This window comes from Melampsora larici-populina (assembly GCF_000204055.1).
Source record: "Melampsora larici-populina 98AG31 unplaced genomic scaffold MELLAscaffold_7, whole genome shotgun sequence".
In the NCBI taxonomy this organism is placed as follows: Eukaryota; Fungi; Basidiomycota; class Pucciniomycetes; order Pucciniales; family Melampsoraceae; genus Melampsora; species Melampsora laricis-populina.
Window position 1 is genome coordinate 555,811 of NW_006768771.1, and position 24,965 is coordinate 580,775.

Consider the following 24,965-nt stretch of genomic DNA (forward strand, 5'->3'; position numbering starts at 1 on the left):
AGATCAACGAAAGAATAAGAAAGATTTAACATTAAACAAAGATGCAACAATGGAAGACAACTTAATTTTTGATGAAGATATAGTTTTTGAAGGAGATCATTCAGAAGAGTCAGACAAGTCTTCATCATCATCAATCAAAATCGATGATACTAAGAAAGAGAAAGATAGTCAAAGTGAGTATCTAGAAGATGATTCATCCCCCTTATTCGTGATGTATTCCGAAATTTCTAAATCTGCCTTCATATGTAATACCACTCTGAGAGAACGATGTCTCGTTAGTTTGTGATTTATTCCAAACCTGGTAGTATCCACCTTCACTTACCACCTCATTCGTGATATACTCTGAATGTGTGATTACTCTTGATCGTTTATGATTTATTCCGATCTATGAATCCCAGTTGCTTAAACTGTCCTCTTCGTGATTTATTCCGAGAGCTCTAATATCGTGATATATTCCGATTTATGATATATTCCAGATCTCATTCGTTACTTAAATCGTTTAACCTCTAACGTTGAAAGAAAAATTTTGAAACTAATTCATTATTTTGCTACAGCTATGTCTATAGAATTAGCGAAAATGGCACTAGCTATGGGTAATACAAAATTAGTCGAACAATTTTTGAAATCTTTAGAAAACGCATCAGACGAAACAGCAGCAATATCGAATATTAATCCGTTGAAGAATTATAAAAGTGGACAAGTGTCAACCTCACAGCTACGAGCATTCACGTCGTACTGGGATACACACTTAAAGAAATTAGATATCCACTTAAAGTTGACTATATTTAACGATAAATGGATAGAGTTAGATCAAATGGTAAACGGAAATAATACCTCTTCCAAGAAAAAGGACAAACCAACAGGTCACCCAGCCAAAAGTGAATGGTGGTTATCCTTTGCTGATTGGACTCGGGCGAAAACGTTAATGTTGAAGTACTTGAGAGACACGTACCATCACGATCCTTTTGCAGACGAGTAAGTGAAATTACACAGTCATTCATTTAAACTATAAAACTAAAATGCCTTCACGTTTGGTCCATTGATAATCAGTTTAGAAAAACATTTTGAGAGAGTCGAGAACTTTGGTCTGAGACACGGATGGGTGACTGCATTTAGGTATGACATAATGGTTAGGACAGACGTTTTATGTAATAGGGTGAATGGCGCACCTGGAGACCCAAAGGTGCTAAGAGAGAATTTTCTAGAAGATGCGAAAGCTAGGACTGACCTGCTGAAAGATGGCCGCATACTGTTATTAGATGACCGTAAGTTATACAATTGATATTAAAATATCGTTACTTGATTTTGTTTATTCGTAATCAATAATTAAAATTTTATTTGTTCGGAATTTAGCTTACGCGAAAGGTAACGCAAAAGAACGATTCAGTCCAATAACGGGGAAAAAGTATCCAGATAGTGTTGACCACGACTCAGCAGAATTAAATGAGTTTGATGTTGACCAAAACGAGTCGAATGATTACTTGAAACCTCCTTCTGTTAATAGGAATGAAAGTTTCAAGAAACAAGACAATTACAATCAAAGTGGAAACTATCAAATGAATAATAGAAGAAATAATCGAGGAAAGTTTAGAAGGGACAGGTCTCCAGGACCTTACCAAAGATACGATAGACCTAATGATAAAGAAGTGTTTGATCCAAAAGGGAAAGGAAAGCAAACGTAAGCTAGAATATGCTGATTGAGAAAATCAGAAGTAGAATGTGACGATTCTTTTTCTACACAGCAACAAGTCGCAATGGTACAAAAAGCCAGATGATTTCCCAAGAGCGTCAACATCAAAAGATAATCAGACGTGAGTAAATGTCTTTTCAGAGAACCTCATTTGGAAGAGGATGATATTGTTGTGTCGTTGTTTCATTTGTAATTGAGTATGCGTGTTATGCAATGTTTTTGGTTATAATTGTAGTTTAAGTTTCGCAAGTAATGAATTCATAGATCAGTTGAAACACAACATCGATAGTGAGCATCAGACAAAGGCTGAGCCAAAGGTTCCATGGCCGGCAAAAGTGAAATGTGACATGAACATTGATGTTTCGGAAAGACAATTGATAAAGTACGGATTGATAGAAAAATATAACTACTTACTTAAAGGTCTTAGAGAAGGCTTTCATCAAGGTGTCCCGGTTCATAGAGTGAAAGATTTGAAATATTATTGTCCTCCGAACCACAGTTCAGCAAATAATGCAAGATTGAAGATTGAATTGAACATAGAGAAGGAAGTAAAAGCTGGAAAGATGTTCGGTCCGTTCGATAAAGAAATAGTTTACAGAAATCTAGGTTTTTTCCGGACGAGCCCCTTAGGAGCCGTAGAGAACGCAGACGGGACTTTCAGGCCAATTAATGATATGTCATATCCGAAGTTCGACAATGACATCAGATCAGTGAATTCCTATGTGAACAAAGAAGAGTTTGAAACGACTTGGGACGATTTTAAAGCCGTAGCCACATTCGTGAAAAATTTGAAGAGAGACGTGTTGATGGGGATTTTCGATTGGGAGGGTGCATACCGACAAATCCCAACGCACCCATCACAATGGCCGTACTTAGCAATCATGGACTTCGAAGATCGTGTTTTCATAGACATTATGATAGCCTTCGGAGGTGTGGCTGGTTGTGGCTCCTTCGGCGGTCCCGCAGACGGGTGGAAAGAACTGATGAAAGCTATATTTAAGTTAATGGAGGTTTTCAGATGGGTAGACGACAATTTGATGATTAAATACAAAGAAGATACAACTACGATGTTAGACATAGTAGCAGCAAGTGAAGAACTCAGCGTAAAGACTAATGTTACTAAATACTCAGAGTTTGCGGAAGAACAGAAGTTTATCGGTTTTATTTGGAACTGTGTCGAGAAAACTGTAAGGCTTCCTGACAAGAAACTGGTAAAAAGGCGTAGAGAGGTAGATGAGTTTTTACTGAAGGATTTGTGCACTAAGAAAGAGCTACAAAAATTCAACGGGAAATTGAGCCATCTGACTCTAATATTGCCACAGTTGAAGTGTTATCTGACAGAAGGTTTTAGATGCGTAGCCGCTTGGAGAACGCCGGGAAGAAGACAAATCACCGTAGACTTAAGAGAAGACATACTCCATTGGAAACAATACTTAGAGAATTTGAATCCCACCAAGATAATCCCAGACCACGTGATACAAAACGTGGGCTGGGTCGGCGACGCCTCGACTGAGTATGGAATAGGTATAATCATTGGCAAGAAGTGGTCTCAGTTCCAATGGTTGCCCGGTTGGGACCAGCCCCCTGGCAGGCCAAGGCGAACGATCGCCTGGGCCGAAACGGTAGCGGTCCGTCTGGGACTTCTTATGCTCGAAAAGAAAAGGAAGGGTCAAGGTTTATCTATGGCTGGTCTGAAATTTTCTTGCCTCACAGACAACACCACGACAGAGGGCGCGGCGCGTAACCGGAAATCAAAGGATTTTTGGGTCAACAGGGAGTGGCGCCTGGTCCAGGACATGCTGGTAGGCTACGATTGTGATCTGAACCTAGTCCGGGTTACATCTGAAGATAACGAAGCCGACAAGCTTTCGCGTGGCCTCGATCCTTCAAAAGGCAAAGAAAACGTGGTCGCCATCGATGTGCCAGAAGACCTAGTCCCCCTCTTGTCGCAAGTTTTCCCCACCCAAACTCAACCTCATGTCTTCAGCAAAAAGAACCCTACGTCAGACGAGTCCTGGAGTTTTTAGACATATGAACACTGTCAGTGAGCGTATTCTGGAATATAGTTGGGCAGCTTCAACGACCCGGAAGTACGCGGCAGCAGTGAACAAATATTTCGCTTTTATGAACTCTTTGATTTTCCCCTTCCCCACGTCAGCGAACGACATCTACCATTTCGTCTTGTGGTGCAACGATTCTAATAACGACAAAACAGTAGTGAGCGCGACGACGAAACGTTACTTGACTGGGCTCCGGATGTGGCACACCTTGCATGGTGTTACCTTCCCTACGCTTGATTTCGACCGCCTACGTCTGTTACTGAAGGCAGCCAAGAAATGCGAGACCCGGGATCTGTCACGCGTCCGAGCAGGCCTCACTCTGATGGACGTGGACTTTCTTATAACGCGCCTACAAGGCAACTCCGTACCAAATGTCGTATTACGTGGGGTCATCTTGGTCGGTTTCTGGGGACTAGCACGACTGGGCGAATTGACTCGCCATGATGACCACCCCCTCGTATTCGTCCGCCGCCGCGACGTTAAGTTTGCACACGACCTTTCGGCGGCCACGGTGTTGATCAGATTGGCAAAAACGGCGGCGCCAGGCGAAGAACAATTCTTGCGACTTAAAAGACAACCAAACCGGCTAGACCCCGTGAAGGCACTTCAAGATATTTTGGATCTCTCCCTAGGTGGTCCAGATGATCCCCTGTTTTGAGGCGTCTCACACACCACCCCTATCGGAAGAGGAACCGTACTGACGGTTTTGAAGAAACATCAGCCGGCAGGAAAATCCTTTTGGTCAGGGCATAGCTTACGAATAGGGGGTGCATCACTGATGGCGAATTTGGGATGTTCCAAGAGGGCGCTAAAGCGTGCGGGAAGGTGGCATTCTTCCTCGTATAAGTTGTACATACATAGGTACTCACCGAAGGTCTTGCAGGGTACGAAGTTGTTAGCTCGGTGGCTGAACAGAACGAATGAGAGATGACTGTCCTTGCATAGCTGTGTAATACAATTTCTTCGTCTGCGTTTTCTACCTCGTGTGCCCCTGTTGCAAATGAATCTCGTAGTGCCTGAATTGAAATGCTCTCGGGAGCTTCTGCCTCCATGAGTGCGGGTTGCGATCACCTTCGCAGGATATCGGCTCATAAAGCCTTCTCTCCCTGAGGATGGGTTCGAAAGGAATCCCTCCCCGCTCTCATGTGCGCTACCCGACCCAAAGACTGGAATCTGAAAACTCTAGTGTTTTCCTCCAGTCTGATGTCGAGGTAGAGGTTTGTCTCCCGTAGCAAGCTACCCTCACCCTCGAGACCTCTCGAGGGCAAGTGTAGCTAAAGCGCAACTACCTAGCGCACGTAAGAGGGTGTGTCGACGACACACTCGTCTTACCAGTCACTCCTCCCACACTGCTAGGAGAGGAGTAAGACAAGGATTGAGGTGTGGTGACGACGGGACTAGGAATCTCACTAGTCCTTGTCCCACCTCGGAAAGCTCCCTAGAAAGAGCAAGAGGTTTCACAGGAGTGAAACCCACTGCGTCAGATCTTGCCTGGTCGACCAAGCAATGATTGGTAAGATCCGCCCTGGAGAATGGTACTCAGGCACGGTCAACATGAGGTTTGGCCTTCTTCGTGTTCCTCCCAGTCACTTCCAAAGTTCCTCAGGAACTCTATCCATTCCCCTCTCTTTTCCTCAGTCTCATTCTCACGACCGCCCTTTTTCTAGGAGCTTTTTCTCTTTGCGGTTAGCGATCCTTTTTCGAACCCACATGTATCTTACATTCCCTCCCGCCCACGGTTCGAAAGGAATCCCTCCCCGCTCTCATGTGCGCTACCCAACCCAAAGACTGGAATCTGAAAACTCTAGTGTTTTCCTCCAGTCTGATGTCGAGGTAGAGGTTTGTCTCCCGTAGCAAGCTACCCTCACCCTCGAGACCTCTCGAGGGCAAGTGTAGCTAAAGCGCAACTACCTAGCGCACGTAAGAGGGTGTGTCGACGACACACTCGTCTTACCAGTCACTCCTCCCACACTGCTAGGAGAGGAGTAAGACAAGGACTTCTTTGTTGCGAGTTTCAGATGGAAGTGTTCAAAACTACGTGAGGCAACTTATAGCGGCAATCCTTGGATTATAGCCTCAAAATCTTAGCTGGCTATTCCCTCATGTACTTGCAAAGATCAAGAACAAGATTGCTCACAATGACCCTGTTTTGAAGGGATGTGTGGGGTTTATTGACGGGACACTTACCACCTTAGGGTTTGGTCCCATGTGGTGGGCACACCCAGTAACCTTGTTATTGCTCATAACCTTTGCAATCTGAGTGAACAAGCTTGTTGCATGTGCTTTAAGCTTTGGAAGCATCTATTCAATGATGGGCACAAGAAAACTCAAAGACTATCACTCAGTAAAGATATCTACATTAAAGTAGATATCACATGTTGAGCTCAGTGTGAAGGATGAGTGTGCCGCTGCTAGGGCCTTTGACAAAGGTGGGACCATTGTTGACAGAAACCATAACAATGCCAATGACACTCATGATGGAACAATCTAACAAGTCATGGGACATGGATTATATTATATGTATTTGAGTACTTCAATAGGTTTATCTTGATAAAATATGTTTCCTTTCTTATCCTGAGCCAAACTGCTGGCAGTTAGTTTACAGTCAAATATGTGTGTTTTTTGTACTCCTCTGGCGCCTTTTGCACCCCCAGCAAAACTAGGCATGCCCGGGGCACTCCCTTTTTGAAAAGTCACACCCACAGCACAAGTTCTTATACATGTATAGATAAAATTCGATATTGAACCCAGACTTAGCTACTAGCTAATAAGTGAGATGAAAAGAAAAATTTAGAAAAACAATCATGGAGAAGAGGGATCATTGCAATCTCAAACAGCTGTGGAGATCAGCCAAACTTGAAATCAACGTTATGTACATTAAACAATTATGAATATGTCTATTTGAGTAGTATATATTTGACTGGTCCGTAGGATTCAGATTACTTGATCCTTGAGATTTACATCCCAATGAATATCACATGAAACAAAGAGATATTTTCCCAGTTTCTGAGCCAAAACACAGCAATAATGCAGAAATAAGGCTACAATAACACATTTTGGCTCATCAATTCTGTTGAACGCAATGGGGTTTCCCAAGGGAAAATCACTTCTTTGTTCCTGTGTATGGTGATGACTTGAGGACTTAAGATGAAAGTGAAAATAAAAAACCAAAAGATGAATCATGGTGAAACTAGACCAACAAAAGGAATGAAGTGAAGTTTGGGAATACAGTCAAACTATCAACATGTCAAGAATTATAGTGGGACCTATGGAATTGTAAGTCTCCTTTCCACCAGAAATTGAAGAATCTTATTGTAATTCAGAGAAAATTTCTGAAACTTGGTGTGCATCTTTGATATCAGGATACTGAGATCATGCTGACAAATGAAAAACTCTTGCATCAGTTATCTTTGTAAATATCATGTCCATTGGCTACCAATCATTGGATTGGTAGCTCTCTTGGATCCTCCTGAAATACTATTCTCAATCCTCAAGAATATGCCAACACAACCTCTGTCCTTACTCTCTCAACAGCCAAATTGGCTCAATCTTGTGAATATAAAGATCCTGTTGGATCCAGAAGGTTTGAGTAGGCAGTCTCATGAATTCTGTCAAAGTAATCATCTATGTAGCTTGAAACCTTAGGATTTGTTTATATTGCTTAACCTCCTTTCTGCTTGGGAAAATCTTCCACCTTTAAAAATTTAAAATAGTTCCAAGAAGGTTTTGCCCTGTCCACTCCATCAATGGTTGCCACACAGGCTCTAGAAGGTGGGTGTGTTTTGAATGCCTAAAAGTGAATCTCAACAAACTTTTCCTGGTGTTCTCTCTCTTTGCTTTGAGGAATTTTGTGCAGTCTATTGGTATTAGAACTCAATACCAAAGAAACGTGTAGTTGAGGTCCTTCAAAATTTATAACAAATATTGGATCCTTGTGACTTTCTTTTATACTTGAATCTAAGCCTTGAATTTGACACATAGGAGGTTTAACCATCACTCTTCTGCTTTTGCCCCTTGAATTCTTAACCTTAATTGGGCTATCCTTGAGTTCAAAGATCATGTTTGTACCTTGCAAGCACTGCTTCAAAAATGTGGTTGTATCTGATGCAGGATACACCGTTCACTCAGATATTTATCTATACTTCCAATTTGCTTTGCAGTGTCTGCTTGGAGCTGGTGAGGTGTCCAAAGACAGTTGTTCATATATATGTGACATGACCATAAGAAATGGGTGGCACAAAACTATTGTAAACATGGTTGGAGAGAAGATAGTTTTTCCATCATTGAGTAGAATCTGGATCTATCCTTTGTGAATATATTGTTGTGTTGACTGAAAAACTATGGGGTCTTATTTCTTTCAATGTATCTAAAGAAGTGAATCAAGGCTTAATTTCTGTATAGCTGCTTGTGGTACATACCTCTATTTGGATTTTTGATGACACCTGAGTATGTATCCTATTCCAGATAGTGTTGGTCATGCAATTTGGTAAAAGAGAGAGAGAGTCAAAAGGCAAAGGAATTTCACCCCAAACATGACAAAATAGTCAGACATGAAGACAAAAAAATGCAAAGATCTTGATCCCCAGCAACCAAATTGCACGCCAGAATATCATAGGCTCTTAGTAGTAAGCATCTTTAAATTACCACCTCCCAGCATAGCTTATCTGGTAATCCTCAACTGGTAATCATCGTCGGAGGACACGCCGGAGATGCACTCATATCCTACAGGACGCTGTGTAATATGCTGTACATATATCATATGTATGCGATACATTTTAATGTATGACCCCTAAGGTTCCCTAGAAACCGGTCTAAAGCTAAACCCATAGATCTCCGGTAATTCATCTGGATCAACTTAAAAGGATCTCCGTGTGACGACATCACAGAACATCACAACTTCAACTTCAAAACTTTCAAACCAAGAACCGATCACTACTACTTTCAAGCTAAGCTTCAAATCCAATTCAACCTCAAGTAATCATTCTCGAATGTCAGCTAATCGTCGTATCGCCAAAGTAAGTGGAAATTTTGATTTTAGCTAATGCAAACATAATCAATCCCTTGGTTTCTCTTATATATACTAATTTTCTTGAATCCCTTTTTGTTTTCTTTTTCAATCTTTGTTTGCTTTTAGGAATATGCTGATTTACAAAGTAATCCAATAGATAATGTAGAAATGGAACCAGATGAGAATAACGTCTTACATTGGACAGGTAAATTTTAAAGATCACTTTAACTCATGAACTTTTCTGAAGCAAACTAATCATTTGATTTTCATAGGTTTTATCAATGGACCTGTAAGCTAGTAACTTCCCATTTAATCTACATTTCAGACTGGATCATCTGACCTCCTTGATATTTCATAAAGGTAGATTCTATTTACCATGGTTCGTCATCTTACTCAAATTCGTTCACTCATTTTGAAATCACCATACTGACTCCGAAGAAACTTTTTATTCCTTCAATTGATTTATAGGTGGACGTTTTAAAATCGAAGCTACTTTTCCATTAGAGTATCCATTCAAAGCACCCGTTCGTATACCAAACCCAACCAATTCATTATCTTTATAAATTTCATAACACATCATAATTATTGACAAAAAACGTTTTACTCCTTTCTCTAGACAATCAAATTTATCACTCGAATTTATCATCCAAACATTAATCATGAAGGTTCATTATGTGTAGGAATTTTAAAAGCAGATGCTTGGAAACCTTCTGTAAGAATCGAACATGGTTCGTGTATAAATCATCATCAAATCAAATTCTTTGTTTCTTTTTGGTCCAAAGTAACTAAGTTAACTTTTTCCCACAAATTCTCAACATTCATTCATGTCCAAAACAGTACTTAGGACAATTGTCAACTTACTTGTCGAACCGAATCGTACGCAAAACCCAACAAGTTCTGATAATGTTGTGCTTCTTCTTGCTCATTCGCTGATTTATCTTCCTTGACATTCTATTTTGGTTCAACTTTAGCCGATGATGCCATAGTGGCTGATATAGCTGAACAGTATATCAAAAATCGGGAAATTTTCAATTTAACAGCAAAGGAGTTCATTCGTAAGGTAAGTCTCTAACTAAGGCTTATATACTGATCCATTCAGAATGTAGTGTTGACCCATGAAAACTCTGCAGTATGCAACTTAGGCGAACGAAGATCACATGAGGTTGTGAGATTATCAATTGTAGTGTACGAATGTGTTATGAAGGATGAATTTTTAGTCCAGATTTGAACAGGGTTATGATGCGACTTTGGCTGCAAGCCTCTGATCAACAAAAATGAAAAGTTGAAAGGACCATTTTGTTTTCCAGTGATATGTCAGTTACAAGAGTTGATACATATATATATATAATTATAGATTAGTTTAAATTTAAATGGAAGTGACATACGCGAGTTTCCTCTGGTGTGAAATGTAGTATTACACCCAATACACGAACTAGATGAGGCTGGTATGGACAATCTGATCAGTTTGAGAATCACAGATAAGAGGTAGTTATCATGTAACGCACCCGCATATCTTTATGTTCTAAAAATTGAAGGAGAGTGTTACGCAGGTATTCAAAATTGAGTTCAGCCTCATCATTGGTAGAAGAAGGAGCATCCGATCGAGTCAAATCATGTGATTCTGGCGGTGGACTTTGAGAAGATCTTTCCAAAGTTGTTTCCTTGGATGGGTAGGAAGGTGGAGTTGGTGTTGAATCAGTATTAGAGAAATTGGCAAAATAGCCAACACCTTTAGACCTAAGATTTTCATTAGAGAGTACACCCGATTGAACTTTTCTTAATTCATCTCTAAGAGTTTGAGCTTGTGATCGGATTGAACTTTCTCGCTCTTGAGTTTCTTTCAAAGCTTTTTCTAAACTTTCAATCTGAGAGGCTCGTGTTGATGATTCTACCTTGATTGTTTGCTACATTCAGGTCATAAGATGTTAGCGAGTATTGGAAAGATTGGCAGAATGATAAGACCGACCAATTCTTTCGTCAGTTGAGTTAACGAGTCATTTTGAGTTGCTCTGGCCTTTTCAGCCGCGGCTATCTGATCCTGTAAAGTTTTGATTTGCGCTGCACTCTTGAGAATTTGTTCGTTTCTTTCAGCCATATTTTGCAAACTGTCAGCGTACTCGAGGCTCTTAATATGTGCCTCCGAGCGCATCAGTTCGATATCTTTCAGCCTCTGTTTGAGAGTATCGCCAAGCTCGTGCTCTAGATCTGTACGTTCTTTCTCCAACTGTGAAATTCGAGTGTTGAGGATAGTAGTTTGAGTAAGATGTTGAGATTGCAATTCACTTAGAAGTCTTCGATATCCATCTTCACCTTTCCCTTGAGTTGAAGAAACTTGTCGAAGGTTCTCAACTTCTTCTAGCAGAGTGGTGAGCCGATCCTGTGCATCACTGAGTTGATGTTGTAATTCCCCAGCTTTTCCTTGGATCTCATCATGACGAGTTGTGGTGGTCTCGATTTCGGCCTGCTGTGTCTGAATACGTTCAAAAAGATTGTCCCTTTCCGCACTCATCTCTCGCAAACGAGCTTCGAGTTGAGAAATTTTAGTATTCCGTGCAGCTGTTTCTCTTTCATAAGCAGCCTTGCCAGTAATAGCATCAAGTTCGTACTGGGATTTCTTAGTGGTCGCATCTCGTTCGAATTGTGTGCGCATAGATTGAATCTCACGATCGAACGAATGTCGCATCTTCGATAATTGCTGCTCCTGCGCAATTCGACTCTTGGAAAGTTCTTCTTCAAGTCGAGACTTTTCCTTTTGTAATTCACTTAATTTATTATTAGATTCGGTTTGAAATTCATTAAATGTTGTTTCAAGAGTAGTTTTATCCTTTTCAGTCTGTACCAACTTTTGACGAACTGCCCTTAAGAGACTAATAGATTTTGATCGCTTGTCTTCTTCTACTTTAACTTTAGATTGAAGTTGATTTACTTCAGCTTTCAAAGTTTCGATTTCTTTCGCATAAAGGGCTTCTGTTTCTGCTTTGGCATCATTTGCGTCACGTTCGGATTGGGTTGAAGGTCCAGGCTGAGTAGGTAAGAGAGGTTCAGGTCTTTGTTTGCGTGCTAGTCAAATTAAAGAAAAAAAACCATCTAAATGAAGTAAGACGCGTGAGAAGTATAAATCAAAGTTGATAATCATCACACATACCATTTGATAATTCCAAAAGTTTTGCAACATTAGGCGTATTTGTTTTAGGGTCACTAGCAAAACTAGATAAAAGGTTAAAAAGTTGATCGAAACTCTCTTCATTAGAAAAAGCTGGAAGTAAAGCCGAGATGATGTCGTCCAGAGGATTTCGAGAGGTTTGATTGAGGTTTTCTTGAATTGGCTGAGATTGAAGAATAGTTGCTGGTGAAGATGGGCTGGTTAGTCCTTTTGATGGATCTGATGATGATAGGTCAGACTTTCTCTCGATGGTAGAGTCCTGATCCTTGGGAGACAGTATGGGCGATGTTGGTAGAGGGACATTGGCGGCCATATTGAGAAAGTGCTGAAACAAGAAATTGGAATGGTGGAAGTGGAAGTGTGTTTGGTTCTTCGTGAAACAATCAATCTTGTATATGTAAGCTACATATGTAACTTAAGTTCTCCATAACTCCATCTTAAGCTTAAACTCCATTGCTCTTTTGAATCTGACCACTGATTTCCTTTTTCCTCTCATTCAAACATCTTTGCAATCCGTTTGTCGATGACTTTTGCAATACCACTCTCAATCTGAATCCCTCTACCCAATTATGTACGAAGCAACTGAGGGCTTCGACTCTCTTACACCTCAGTGACATTCAAATGACCTCATGAATTCCTCAAACCCTCACATGTATACTTGGCATGCAGGAATCATGTCTAGGCATGCGATATTTCAGCCATACGTAGCATTTTTGAATCCACAGCTTTTTCAGCCTTTGAAACAATCATGATCGGTACAAACAAATCAGATTGTACTGCATGTACTATATATTTGCAAAAGTAAAGAGGTAGACCCGAAAGCACAGCAAACAAAAGACATCTTAAATCCTCTCAAGTATCAGACCAACTGCTTCGATAGATTGAAGGCGGTGCAAAAGGAACAGCATTGTCTTTTGCCGATCGACCTTGGCAACATACCTTCAAGCTTTGAGGATTTCCTAAGATTTGATTCGATTGAAGAGCTCATATAGTAACAGTTGCTTACCAATCCAAGATTTCACAGTACAAAGTGTGAGTGAAACAGTTTCTTTTTCTTGGCAGCCGAGAATTACTCTTTAAAAGACTCTCTCTCTCTCCTTCTTTGAACAAGTCTCTCTTCAGAATCTCATCAAATCACTTCGTACAATATATTTCTTTCATCACTTTCAATCAAACTACATCACGACCATCAACTGGAAGCTCAAGTTGGTGATTTTCTACTTCATCATCTTCTTGAATTGTTGATGTTTAACTGATGCTTATTTAAAATTTAGATCCAATCATCCCATTCTCAATTTTTCATTCAAGCTTTCTCAGTTTAGAAATTCACTCGATCTTCAGGTGAGGTTTCAATACGATCTCGTTCAATTTTGTCAAGTTCCACACTATATCAAGTTTTTCTTCAACTCCATCTTAATAAAGATCATTTTGATATGTTCATGTGAGCAATTGTGATCACCAATTTTGGCTGAAATGGAATATCGATATCCTAGCATGAGTTCAGAAAGTCTTGATTTTACATCACTTTCCTCATCGTAACTCACATCACACACCATGTTCACCTTCACATTCGGCCATTTGATTTTCTACACCTTTTAGTTCAGAGTTTTCACCTCTCTCCATCACCTTATACCTGGTTTAAAACTTGAATACAACGTACTTAGCTGTACTCAGTCGCTGTCCTCCGGTTATGTAATATGCATATGGTGGATTTTTGCCACCATTCATTCTGATTCCCATCCCTTCTCGAGCCTTCTCGATTTCAAGTCATTTTCTATCCTATACACAGCCGTACATAGTTGAACTTGAGTGATCTTGTGGGATTGGCGCGCACTTTGCCTTTTTGGCGCATTGCGTTTTTCTTTTCATCAAGCAAAATCCCTTTTACCACTTACCTTTTCACCCGTTATATCGTGCGGGTTCGTCTGGTTTGGTCTGAGCGTCTTCTTGGTCAAGTCAATGACAACGATTAACTGAGAAGATACTGTTTAGAAAACCGTCTTTTGATATGTGTAAATCTGATTTTGAGGCTGTCAGAGATCCTTGAGTACATTTTCTCAAAAGATTGGCTTGGTTCGGTTCAGTCTTAATCCTCCTGGCAGGATAGTTACCGAGAGAGCTCAAGTGAGTCTTTGGTAATTCATTTGTAAGCTTTGTCATAAACCAAGCATCGCCTTCTTTCACCTCAGTCCTACTTTTTCCTTACTTAAACTCACTTCATTCGTCTGATCTACTTCCCTGAAACCAACTGCATAGCTTTTGATTAAGTTATACCTGCTTCACCATAAAAACCCTCTACTTTCTTAAAACCCTCTCATTGCAAACGCATCACATCAAACCATCTTCACATCCAATACTTAATCTCGCTCTCGTTTGATCATCTTTGCAGGTTCTATCCATCATCAAGTCAAATCAAATATCCTAAAATGCATTCAGTCGCATCTACCTTCATCCTTACCGCTGCTGCCTCAGTTTACCAAGTAGCTGCTCAAAGCTCTACTACCTCAAGCTCTGCTACACCTGCTTCTGGGTCAAGTGCCAGCACTGGAGGAGTTACTAGTCTCGTCGCTGGTCTATCTTCGTCTTGTCAAGCTGCTGCTGGTTCTTTACTCTCGAGCGAATTTGGTTCTTGTGCCAACATTATTGGTCTAGTCTCTGTGATTGGATCGAAAGGATCAGTTGTTCCTTCCTTGAATGTAAGCTTTACTTTCATCATCCGAAACCAAACAGTATTTTAATGTCTCGATTCCACTCTCAACAGACTTGGATCTCTGGAATTTGTACCTCAAGTCCTTGCTCAGATTCGACTCTCTCAACTGCTCAATCGAGCATCAACACTGGATGTTCCGATGATGTGACTAAAGGAACCGCCTCCGCTGTCTCTTTGACCACCATCGTTGGAAACTACAAGCCTATCAGGTAAGCCATTCGATTCTCATTATGATATTCATTTATCTAGAACCTTTCTGACTCGTTACCTATTCTAGAAACATGCTTTGTACCCAATATGTCTCCAACGGCACTTACTGTGTGCCTGGAATCCTTACTGACATCCAAAACGCCTCGGGAAAGAACATCTCCGTCACTGAGGTTCAAGGATTACTTACCCAAGGTTCAAGTGCTCTTCAAACCATGCTTGGAAACATCCCAAGTGTCAGTCGCACATTCTCTTCTACACATACACTTTAATTTTCACTTACCTTTGCCTCACGTTTTCAGGGAACCTATTGTACCGATTGTGGTAAAGCTATCTTCATTGAAGCTGCTCAGATCAAAGCCAATGGAACTTCTACCAACGCTACCGCTGCATCTGGATCTTTAGGATCTCAATGTGGAGCTTCCTTCGTGGATGGAAACTTACCTTCAACCGTTAGAATCGGAAGCGCTGCCTCATCAGCCAAGAACAGTGGAGTGGCTCAAGTGGCTCCTCAATTCTTTACTCTTGCTTCTTTGTTATCTATGGCTGCCTACGTCATGGTTTAAAAGAGAGATTCATCATGCACCATGTAGAACACGATTTGTATCACTACAGAGAAATTGTGTACGATCCCCTACATGTATGATAGCCAAAATAAGCTGGTCCTTTCCTTCTCGATAGTTTTTCATTTTACTCCCATGTCTCTTTGTTCTTAATGCTTTACTTTGGTCTACGCAAATCGAATCAATATCAATTGATTACTCAAAAAAATCGTCTTATTCTTCTCACTGGTTTCTCTATCTCCTTTTTGTCATTGTATCGGAAGTACATAACACCCATTACCAACTGCATCAGCGTAATTAACAAGAATATTGTGAAAAACACGAAACTTTCGAGGCATTTTGACCGATGGCATCACTGCGTCAAATTATTTTCTACTTATTGACATTCAATGGCAGCCTCAATTGATCCCTGACCCATGGAACACACATTGGAACAACGTGTAGGCCCGACCCCCATCCAATACTCTACATCTCTGCATTCCACTCAACGCAAAGAGTGAAAGTTGTCTTGATGGTCTGAGTGTGACAAGTAAAATAAGACATTCTACATCTGCTCAACATTTATCAGTGATGATCGATTTGTTCTGATCGGAAATGCATCCTCCAAGCAATCATCTACATTTCATTCAAATCAAACTTCATTGTTACCACTGACGGGATTTGACACAAATATCAAAAGCAAAACACTATTTTTCATTTCAAAAGTTATCCAAAAAACACCTCAACAATTACATACTACTAGCAATTTCTCTTTCTCCAATCGTAGCATTCGCATCTTGATTATTCACATCCGATTGATTATTCCCATCATTTTTCTTAGGTTTTGATCTACCCCAACGCACCATCACTTCTTTTCCTGAGATTTGGACTCTAACACTACACCTACTAGCGGCATCTTCTGCTACACCTCTATTAATAAAATTGATAAATGCACATCTTGAAGTAGGTACTACAACTACTGATTTGATCTTGTTACTTTCGATTCCAATCGAAGTAAAAAAGTGTCGAATGATAGATTCGTTGGTAGCTTCTGGTGGTAAAGATGATAGGAAAAGTGAAACGATCGATTCGTCTTCAGGTGGAGTAAGACCTGTTGAATTTGCATAGGTTGATAAAATCTTTCGTGCTACTGGATCATTTCGTCCGTGATCTGAACAAAAAGGAAATGGATCGAAAATCAGGCATGGTTTTGAAAATGTTGATTGAGAGATTTGAATACAATCTTACATCGATCTTGGATATTCTGTTTACTTAATTCATTCTCAACTGGTAACTCGTGACGATAAGGACAACCATCACCACGTGCGCATTCTCCTTTGGCATAAAATGAACAGATATGAGGTCTGTTTCGTTTCTAAAGAATCAAGTCGATAACATATCATAAGCGATGATGTGACCGATTCAAATGAAGTAAAGAAGATGTTTACATAGTAAGGATCCGTTCGAGCCAATTTTTTCAAAACATCCTTTCCACCTGCATCTTGACGATCATAATTAATCATCTCAGAAGTCCCCTCCAACTGATTCTCCATCTGAAATTTCACCATCACATCAATCGACGCGTGATTGAGAAATACCAAGTCAGCTAAAAGTTAACGACCAAGAAAGTGTATCGAAATCTTATGAATGAAACCCGTACTAACGTTTTGAGCAAAATACTCTCGATTGATATTACTAGTAGGTGCTTTAGAATTTAAACCAAGTGCAGTATCTCTAACTTGAGTAGGTAAACCATACTGAAGGTCAAGTAAACAAGTTTGACAAACATTCTTCAATTTAGCACAAGTTTGACAAATCTCAGTTTTCTTATACCTCATTCCTGCTCCAGGTAACCATCTAAAGATTGTAAATGGTCTAGTACAAATTTTACATTCCTTTCCTAATGATTGTTTTGACATTCTCACATATGGATTCGCACCTAAACATGTCTCGCAAAGAATAGGAAAATCTGAATCTTCTTGTCCGGCCTCTTTTGAAATCGATCGGTGGATCCAAAGATAGGAATTCGATTCAGTTCAACGTCATCTTGAGATTCAGGAGAAAGGAGTGAGGAGTGAGAAGTGAACTGACTGTTTAAATCATCTGTTGAATACCAAACGAACGAATAAGTTCAAACCCAAGGTAAAATGTCAGATACCACATGAAAGGAGGTGTTAGAGATTATAACCAATGAACTCAGAAATGAAAGTTGCTGGTACGTTTTGGAGGCATCGTTCTTGATGATATGTGGTGAGATCAAGAGGGCGACGAACTGACTTGAACTCAAAATGGACGGTCTGAGGAAGTCGCGATACACCATATCATACATAGGGACATGATATGGCTTGAGACAGGTCTGGAGAATTATTGACAATTTCACAGAGTGAACATCCCCAATGCCAAACTTGACCTTTGGGAAAGAAAAAGTCCAGAATCCTATTTTGAGCATTGATATTGCAAGATATGTATAGTTGCCTTGGGCCGTAATGTAATCATGGAGCAGGCAGTTTTGAAAAGCCCATGATGTAAAACTCCAGTAACTCACTCTCTGAACAGCGTTCAAGATAATGACGGTCTTTATCAATCATATCATCTGGCCTAAGCTGTGCGGATTTCTAGTGTGGGTGTAATGTTTCCTGCTTTGCCGTTGTAATGGCCGGCGGTGAAGCAAATTTGACTCGGCGCCATTGATTAAGACATAGATTTGGAGTCACTCACTCACTCCAGTTTCATTATGGACTATCTTGCATGCACATGAGAATCTCGTTGATGGCTGCCGCAATTATGGCTCATCATGGTTGATCATATATTACATGGTCAAACGTGAATATACTTTCATCGATAATTCGATTGAAGTATCCACAATATTGCTACAAAACGATGGGCGTTGCCCACCTTGCCTGGATGAGCTCCGGGGGTTAGGGCACCCGCAAGGTTGGGCTTGTGTTATTCACTCGCTCTCGTCACTCATGAAGCATACCAAGCCTTTTTCGGTCAATGCTGAGGTGATCACAAGAGCACTCCGCTGTAGCTCTCCTCATTACTTATGCAACGTAGAAATCCACAGACGGCGTATGATTTAAATTCAGGAACCATCAATCCTGAAATTGTTACAATCAATGATCAGAGGGAGGATGAAGAGACGTAGAAATGGGCGACAAAGTGGAATAGCTCTTGTCATCATGTTCGAGCAGATTTATATATAGTCGATTCGCTTGCCTTTGATATCTCTGAATCTTTACTCAGTCTTTCCATTTTCAATAATTCCATCCAGACGCCATTATCCTGAGCTTCACCAAAACGTTCTTTAATTCTTTCGAACATAAACCTCTTTTTCAAAACAACAAAACAGGCCGAGCCTTATAAGCCTTTAAAAACTTCAGTCATCAACTGTTTACTTTCTCGTCGATCGATTAATCATTTTTCAACTCTCTTTCTCATCGATTCTTATAACTTCAAATAATTTTACTTTTACCTCCACCGTCTCTTAAAATGATTTGTCTTAGTCCCTTGGTCACTTTTGGATGCTTTGTCTCTTTCATACATCAAGCTTCTGGTGCAAGCTTGCCACGTTCTCCCGCCATGTCCGAGGCTTCCGCCATGGCAGACGCTTCTAGTAAGGCCAGCGGCGGTTCCAGTATGGCCAGTGCTTCAAGTATGGCGAGTGCTTCAAGTGGCGGAGGGATGTCAGCGGCCAGTCCAGCAATGGCGCCAAGCGGTAGTGGAAAACCTACAAATCATCAGATTATTGTGGGCGGCGAGAAAGGCAGGATCTACACGCCGAACAACATCAAAGCAGCGATCAACGATACGGTCACCTTCATGTTCCAGGTTTGTAGATTCATCATAATTTGCATTAGTTGTGTCTCGTTGATGATATTCTAATCATTTGCTTCATTTTTTCCTTACGTCATAAGATCAAGAACCACACCGTAACCCAATCTGCCTTCGCAGAACCCTGCACTCACCTCGTAAACATGACTTCGAACCAGTCTGGATTCCGTTCAGGATTTGTACCTGTCGCGTCAGTATGATGGTTCTTCTACATACCCATCAGCCTGAAACATGAACTGACTCTTTCCATTCTTTATCGATCTAGAGCTATGACTCCAATGGGTGAAATGCCTAGCTGGACTTTGAGGGTCGACGTTTCAACCCCACTGTGGTTCTTTTGTGAGCAAGTGTCACATTGCAGTTCGGTAAGCTAAATAAATCTACATCTCAAACTTTCTAGGCACTTTCTTGAGACCCCATCGCTGAAATTGGATTCCACGTTTTGTGCAGGGAATGGTCGGAGCCATCAATGCACCCGACGCAGGCGACAAGACGTTTGAAGCATTTTTAAAGTCAGCGGAAAGTCAAGGTAAAATGGACAGCGGTGCCCCTCCGCCTGGTGGTATGGGTATGGGTATGGGTATGGAATCTGGAATGGGAGGTGATGCGGCGGCTTCTGCTAGTGCTTCTGCCAGTGCTTCTGCCAATGCGGGAGCTGCCGGTCCACCGGGAGAAGCGGGAGCACCCGGCGAAGCAGGAGCTGCCGCTCCACCGGCTGAAGGAGGAGCTGCACCGGCTAAAGGAGGAGCCCCACCGGCTGAAGGAGCAGCCGCGCCGGCTGAAGGAGGAGCTGCACCGGCTGAAGGAGGAGCCCCACCGGCTGAAGGAGGAGCTGCGCCCGCGGAAGGAGGGGCTGCACCGGCTGAAGGAGGAGCTGCACCGGCTGAAGGAGGAGCTGCGCCTGCTGAAGGAGGAGCTGCACCGGCTGAAGGAGGAGCCCCACCGGCTGGAGGAGGAGCCCCACCGGCTGAAGGAGGAGCTGCGCCCGCGGAAGGAGGAGCTGCTCCAGCGGAAGGAGGAGCTGCACCGGCTGAAGGAGGAGCTGCTCCAGCTGAAGGAGGAGCTGCACCGGCTGAAGGAGGAGCTGCACCGGCTGAAGGAGGAGCTGCACCGGCTGAAGGAGGAGCTGCACCGGCTGAAGGAGGAGCTGCTAGTCCTCCGGCCGAGGCCGCTGGTGCAACGGGTGCTACAAATGGTGAGCGATTTGAACGTTCTAACTCTTTGGGGTGTGATTTGAGTGCTCAGCTGAATCCGTCTTGACTCCTTTCTTTCCTCACAGCAACCTCAACCTCGGGCGCCTTTACTCAATTCCAGTCTTCCTCTTCCACCACACTGGTGTTCGTGTTGATTTCGTCGATACTCTCAGTCTTTTGAGTATGATCCAGCAAAGATACTTCTCACTTATTTCAATTGCTACCAAAAGATATCATACACCCGATCCTCTACCTTCACATACTACATATCTTCAAATCATCAACACGAAGGCAAATGATTTTATAAATTCTCGGTTACCTATTTTCCAATTTCTAGCCATGTTGGTCTCCTTAATCTTTGTTCCAAGTGAATTCTTTATTTTTGTTGTCACGCAAAGACACCGACTGTAGTCAACTTTAACTTTTTAGATGTTTTAACTTTATTTTTTTACTCTCGCTTCATTAACATTTGTTTAGACTTGTAAATCAAAGTCTCTACTTATTCAAAACTTCATCCTTGCTACCAACCTTTTTGCTACACTCGAGACAATATAGGTTTAGCCCAAAGAGTCATGAAATCATCCGTCATTGATTCCAAGTTGAGATTTCCGATTGTCGAGTCAAGAGGACTGAACAAGCTCTCGAGCATTCACCGACAAAGCCGTGGCCACAAGCAAGACCCATCATTGAAGCATATGATCAATCTGATCACCGTCCATTTCTTCAATCGAGTTCCAGAAGCATCATTCCAATAGTATGATGACTCATCAAAACAAGAGTAAAATGTGAATGCATCGAGACTTGATGGTCATCGACTACTAATGTCGAGGAAGGAGAAAAATGTTGCTGATTCTATTTCAAAAAACCTCGATACATATGCAAAAAAAGCAAAGAGATAAAGATTGAAATAACAAAAGATTCATTAAACCAAAGTATCCTATAATCTTCAATCATATCCTTCATCAATTCCCACAAACCTAAATAATTATCAAACCCAACCAAACCACACACGTATATATATATCATAAGTCAATGATTCTATCATACCGAGAAAGGAAGACAAAAACACGTACGAGAGAGGTTCGAATTGATAACCAGCTCCTTCATAATGTTTTCCATTACTTTCAACCCAATGTAATCTCAAAGCATGTAAGAAAGCAGATAATCCTTCCATAACGATCAAGATTGCAACTAAACCAAACCAAAATGTTCACTCGTTAAATCCTATTTGATTCAAGATAAACAAATAAAACTCACCAGTCAAAGTAATCCACATAGCAAATAGAATCACCGTAAACACAATTCCAGTTACTCCTTCAACTCCGAATGCTAATTTCATAGTCATTGACCATAAAACTTCACTAAGTTGTGCATGGGCAAGTGAAAGTGCCCAAAGTCGTAAATAAGAAGCTGTATTAGAAATACAACCTAAAGCAAATTCAATCGTATGAATGGATTGATGAATGATGATATCTCCCATGTCAAATCCCTAAATAGCATTTGATAACTCATCAGAACAGGCTCAAAATTCTCAAAGAAAGAAAAGTGAGAAATCGACTCACGTGTTCATCATCTGAACCGTGCGCAGCAACATGACCTGCTTCTTCTTCTTCAGCATCAAAACTCGAACGACCACCTGCTCCATCACCATGTCCGCCTACGATTCCATAACCTTGCGAAACAATCTTCTCATGTTCTTTATATTCTAAATAAGGTTTCACACATAACATCCACGGAATACAGATCAATGCGAGTAAGAGTAGGAACACTTGAATGAAAGCTTGTCCTGTGTACAGCTGTTCATCAGGATCAACGGTTCCCGGCGATAAAAACATGTAGATAAGCATGTTTAACAAACTGTAGAAGGAACACAAGGCACAAAAGACTCCTTCAGCAAAATGTACCTCATGATACATATAAGCAGAATGCAACGCAGTAATTTCATGTTTACGTACTTGGGTGGATTGCCCATTCCCGGTTGCGACCAATCGATAGACCATTTATAAAGAATGGTCAAGACAAGCTAAGATGAAATTTTTTTCCCAAATGAAGGCAGGCCAACTCAGTATCAGTAAATGCCGTGAGGTGATCATTGCGATTGGAGGTAAGAACTTACATATCCAAAGATAGACTCCATAAACAAGATTTGAGGTAAAAATTCGGCCCAGATGCTACTTTTGCGACCGAAGAACAGGTGATTGGGAACTTGTAAACAAATCGCAAAGGACATCTTCATGTTCAAACAAGTCGGGTATATATCAATATCGAAGGAGTACATGATCATATCACTTCGAATTTTGAAATTGACTGACATGTATCACACCAAGGATGATCGACATTTTCATTTTCAAAGAATTGGTGAAGATCAAATTGTTCTCCGCTCCATGCCAGTTCGGATCAATTCCAAATGGATAACGGTAGGCTGTAGGTTCAGCCGTGACAGTACCATTAGAAATATGTTCCGGCCATTTCCATGCTGAAGGAGCCAACGTCAATGAAAGGGAAAAGATATCATTATAGATCTGAGAATGTGAGAATTGGAAGTTAGTAACCATTACTCTTGAAACATAAGAAGGCTCGACTTACAAAGCCCGTAAAGACAGCAAAGGCACCCATCAACAAGATAATGTAACGCCCAAAGTAAAACATGGAAAAGATCTCATCCTTGACTTTGGCTAATTTCTTCTCATTCATCACCATCGCCAGAGCAGCCAAGAACATGATCAAACCATGTCCAATATCTCCAAACATGACAGCAAACAAGAACGGAAAGGTGATGATGGTGAAGAGAGCAGGATTGATTTCTTGATAAGAAGCAATTCCATATGCGTCTACGATAGCTTGAAACCCTTCGGTGAATTTGTTGGTACGATGGAACGTGGGAGGTTTGGCGGATGTCCTCAGTTCGTGTAGGATTGCCGGGACAGTGGTACCTGCATTCTCAGTAGCACGATTGAGTGCTTGTTGAACAGCTGTGATGTCCCTAGTCGGTATCCACCCTTCAGAGATCAAAGTTCGCCTTCCTTCATCATATTGAAACAAATTCAGAGTAGCGTAGATCCGTTTCTCTTTTCGAACCACTGCCCACCATCCCGCAATCGATTCAGCGATATTGGAAAGAGCTTGTCGACGAGTTTGGTTGGTGTTATACAATACTGAGCTGATATCTTCGATTCTAGATGTAACTTCTCTCAGTGATGCTTCTCGTGCGGAGGCATTGGCCTCCACCGGAATGACATTGGCACCCATGGAGTCAGCGATCTTGCGTATTTTGCTTAGCAACTCGTCACCATCTGGATGCAAAAAGAAGGGCAGATAAATATAGATGAGTCAATCTATTAGTTATTGAGAGCATATGATAAGATAAGTATGAATCGGTATTCACGAGCAAATATGATGAAAACCACTTTGCGTACAGCACTGGCTTTCTCTTGGTCCGCCTGAGAGGCTGACGGAGATAGAGCGGCCACGGATGATGTCAGCGGTTCTTCGATCTCGGCCTGAAAAAAGAAAATGAATGAGTCCGGAAGTGTATCATCGGCGAAAAGACTTAAGTGGAACGAGACGAACCCAATTGAGATACAAGTTACCACGTAAAACTCTCCAGAGTACACGTTCAAAAGTAGGCATACGAGTTCGATCAATTGTACCTGCTACGAATTCAAGTTCAAAAGCAGTATTTCCAGAAGTTTCATCTGATCTACCACCACGACCTTCTTCAGCTGCATTATCAAGTAAACCAGCACGATCATCATCTAAATCGACATCCGATACTCTTCTTTCACTTGGATGATGATTAGCACGTTCAAAAAAGATAGCCGTCTCTCTTAAAACGTGTCTAGCTTCTTCAAGTTCACCAAGTCGAGTTCGAAGTTGTTCATAACTTGAATTCATGGTTTGTAATCTAATTTCATGATCTTTAAGTTCAGAATCAAGTGAATCAAGTACTGCAGCATAGTTCGATCCAGCTGTAGGAGCCAAGAGATGAGTAGATGAAGAAACTGTTAAAGATCTTGCTGCAATGTTTTCTGAATCTAAGAGTGAATTAAAGAAGTTCAATCGTCGAGTCATTTCATCTAATCTACGAATTTCAGCCACGTAGGCTCTTTGAAATGGATTGAGATCGGTGTTGAGCTGAACCGTATTGGATTTTGAAGAAACATTCTTCATCAGTTTTCTTTATCTTGAGTTTTAAAGTTGAAGAAAGAGAAACTGACGTCTTTAAATTGAACTCTACCTAGTTCACCTAATTCAGCAACAGTTGGATGAGCTACATCATTTGGAATGTAGATCTGGACCAGAGACATTGCCTCTGATCGGAGTAGAGATGACATCTTGAATGAGAAGTTGAAGGTGTGATTGTAGGTAGAACTTGGAGAATGAAACAAACTGAATTTAAATCAAACCGACGACCAGTCACCAAACTACAAAGTCAGATGTCACTTACTCTGGCCATGTGATATCTAGGTGACATCAAGTCATGACATCAGAAGCTACAACATGCTTATATGTAAATTGTATGTACTTGAGTCCAACTTTCAGTATCACCACTTCGATC

General features: G+C 41.2%; 7 protein-coding genes across 7 annotated transcripts; 4 read left to right on the plus strand and 3 right to left on the minus strand.

Annotated features, from left to right (window-relative positions):
* Positions 1-49: 49 nt before the first annotated feature.
* On the plus strand, positions 50-1,815 carry MELLADRAFT_95152 (Hypothetical protein; the record flags this gene model as incomplete). The annotated part of the gene is made up of 5 exons (XM_007406696.1): positions 50-173; positions 555-975; positions 1,051-1,265; positions 1,354-1,678; positions 1,743-1,815. The coding sequence occupies 5 exons, from the start codon at positions 50-52 to the stop codon at positions 1,813-1,815; spliced, it is 1,158 nt and encodes a 385-aa protein (XP_007406758.1).
* A 6,923-nt stretch (positions 1,816-8,738) lies between these two features.
* MELLADRAFT_95153 (uncharacterized protein) lies at positions 8,739-9,900 on the plus strand (the record flags this gene model as incomplete). The annotated part of the gene is made up of 9 exons (XM_007406697.1): positions 8,739-8,765; positions 8,885-8,963; positions 9,031-9,047; positions 9,119-9,137; positions 9,227-9,282; positions 9,375-9,486; positions 9,596-9,634; positions 9,730-9,818; positions 9,889-9,900. 9 exons carry the CDS (start codon positions 8,739-8,741, stop codon positions 9,898-9,900), a joined length of 450 nt encoding a protein of 149 aa, XP_007406759.1.
* Positions 9,901-10,190: 290 nt separating this feature from the next.
* Positions 10,191-12,262, minus strand: MELLADRAFT_115617 (uncharacterized protein; the record flags this gene model as incomplete). The annotated part of the gene is made up of 4 exons (XM_007406975.1): positions 10,191-10,214; positions 10,264-10,662; positions 10,725-11,818; positions 11,904-12,262. 4 exons carry the CDS (start codon positions 12,232-12,234, stop codon positions 10,191-10,193), a joined length of 1,848 nt encoding a protein of 615 aa, XP_007407037.1.
* A 1,922-nt stretch (positions 12,263-14,184) lies between these two features.
* Positions 14,185-15,715, plus strand: MELLADRAFT_71105 (uncharacterized protein; the record flags this gene model as incomplete). The annotated part of the gene is made up of 4 exons (XM_007406698.1): positions 14,185-14,617; positions 14,683-14,840; positions 14,909-15,074; positions 15,141-15,715. The coding sequence occupies 4 exons, from the start codon at positions 14,348-14,350 to the stop codon at positions 15,402-15,404; spliced, it is 858 nt and encodes a 285-aa protein (XP_007406760.1).
* A 359-nt stretch (positions 15,716-16,074) lies between these two features.
* MELLADRAFT_71106 (uncharacterized protein) lies at positions 16,075-17,643 on the minus strand (the record flags this gene model as incomplete). Its single annotated transcript, XM_007406974.1, has 6 exons — positions 16,075-16,551; positions 16,629-16,755; positions 16,829-16,933; positions 17,045-17,370; positions 17,472-17,483; positions 17,600-17,643. The coding sequence occupies 6 exons, from the start codon at positions 17,610-17,612 to the stop codon at positions 16,130-16,132; spliced, it is 1,005 nt and encodes a 334-aa protein (XP_007407036.1).
* A 1,493-nt stretch (positions 17,644-19,136) lies between these two features.
* MELLADRAFT_29106 (uncharacterized protein) lies at positions 19,137-20,201 on the plus strand (the record flags this gene model as incomplete). Its single annotated transcript, XM_007406699.1, has 5 exons — positions 19,137-19,211; positions 19,298-19,404; positions 19,480-19,579; positions 19,665-19,743; positions 19,999-20,201. Coding segments are annotated over 5 exons (564 nt in total), but the record flags the coding sequence as incomplete, so codon positions are not given.
* Positions 20,202-21,232: 1,031 nt separating this feature from the next.
* MELLADRAFT_115620 (uncharacterized protein) lies at positions 21,233-24,768 on the minus strand (the record flags this gene model as incomplete). The annotated part of the gene is made up of 11 exons (XM_007406973.1): positions 21,233-21,384; positions 21,481-21,598; positions 21,665-21,896; positions 21,970-22,264; positions 22,363-22,430; positions 22,524-22,637; positions 22,720-22,929; positions 22,994-23,700; positions 23,793-23,907; positions 23,978-24,541; positions 24,625-24,768. 11 exons carry the CDS (start codon positions 24,739-24,741, stop codon positions 21,354-21,356), a joined length of 2,571 nt encoding a protein of 856 aa, XP_007407035.1.
* Positions 24,769-24,965: the final 197 nt, after the last annotated feature.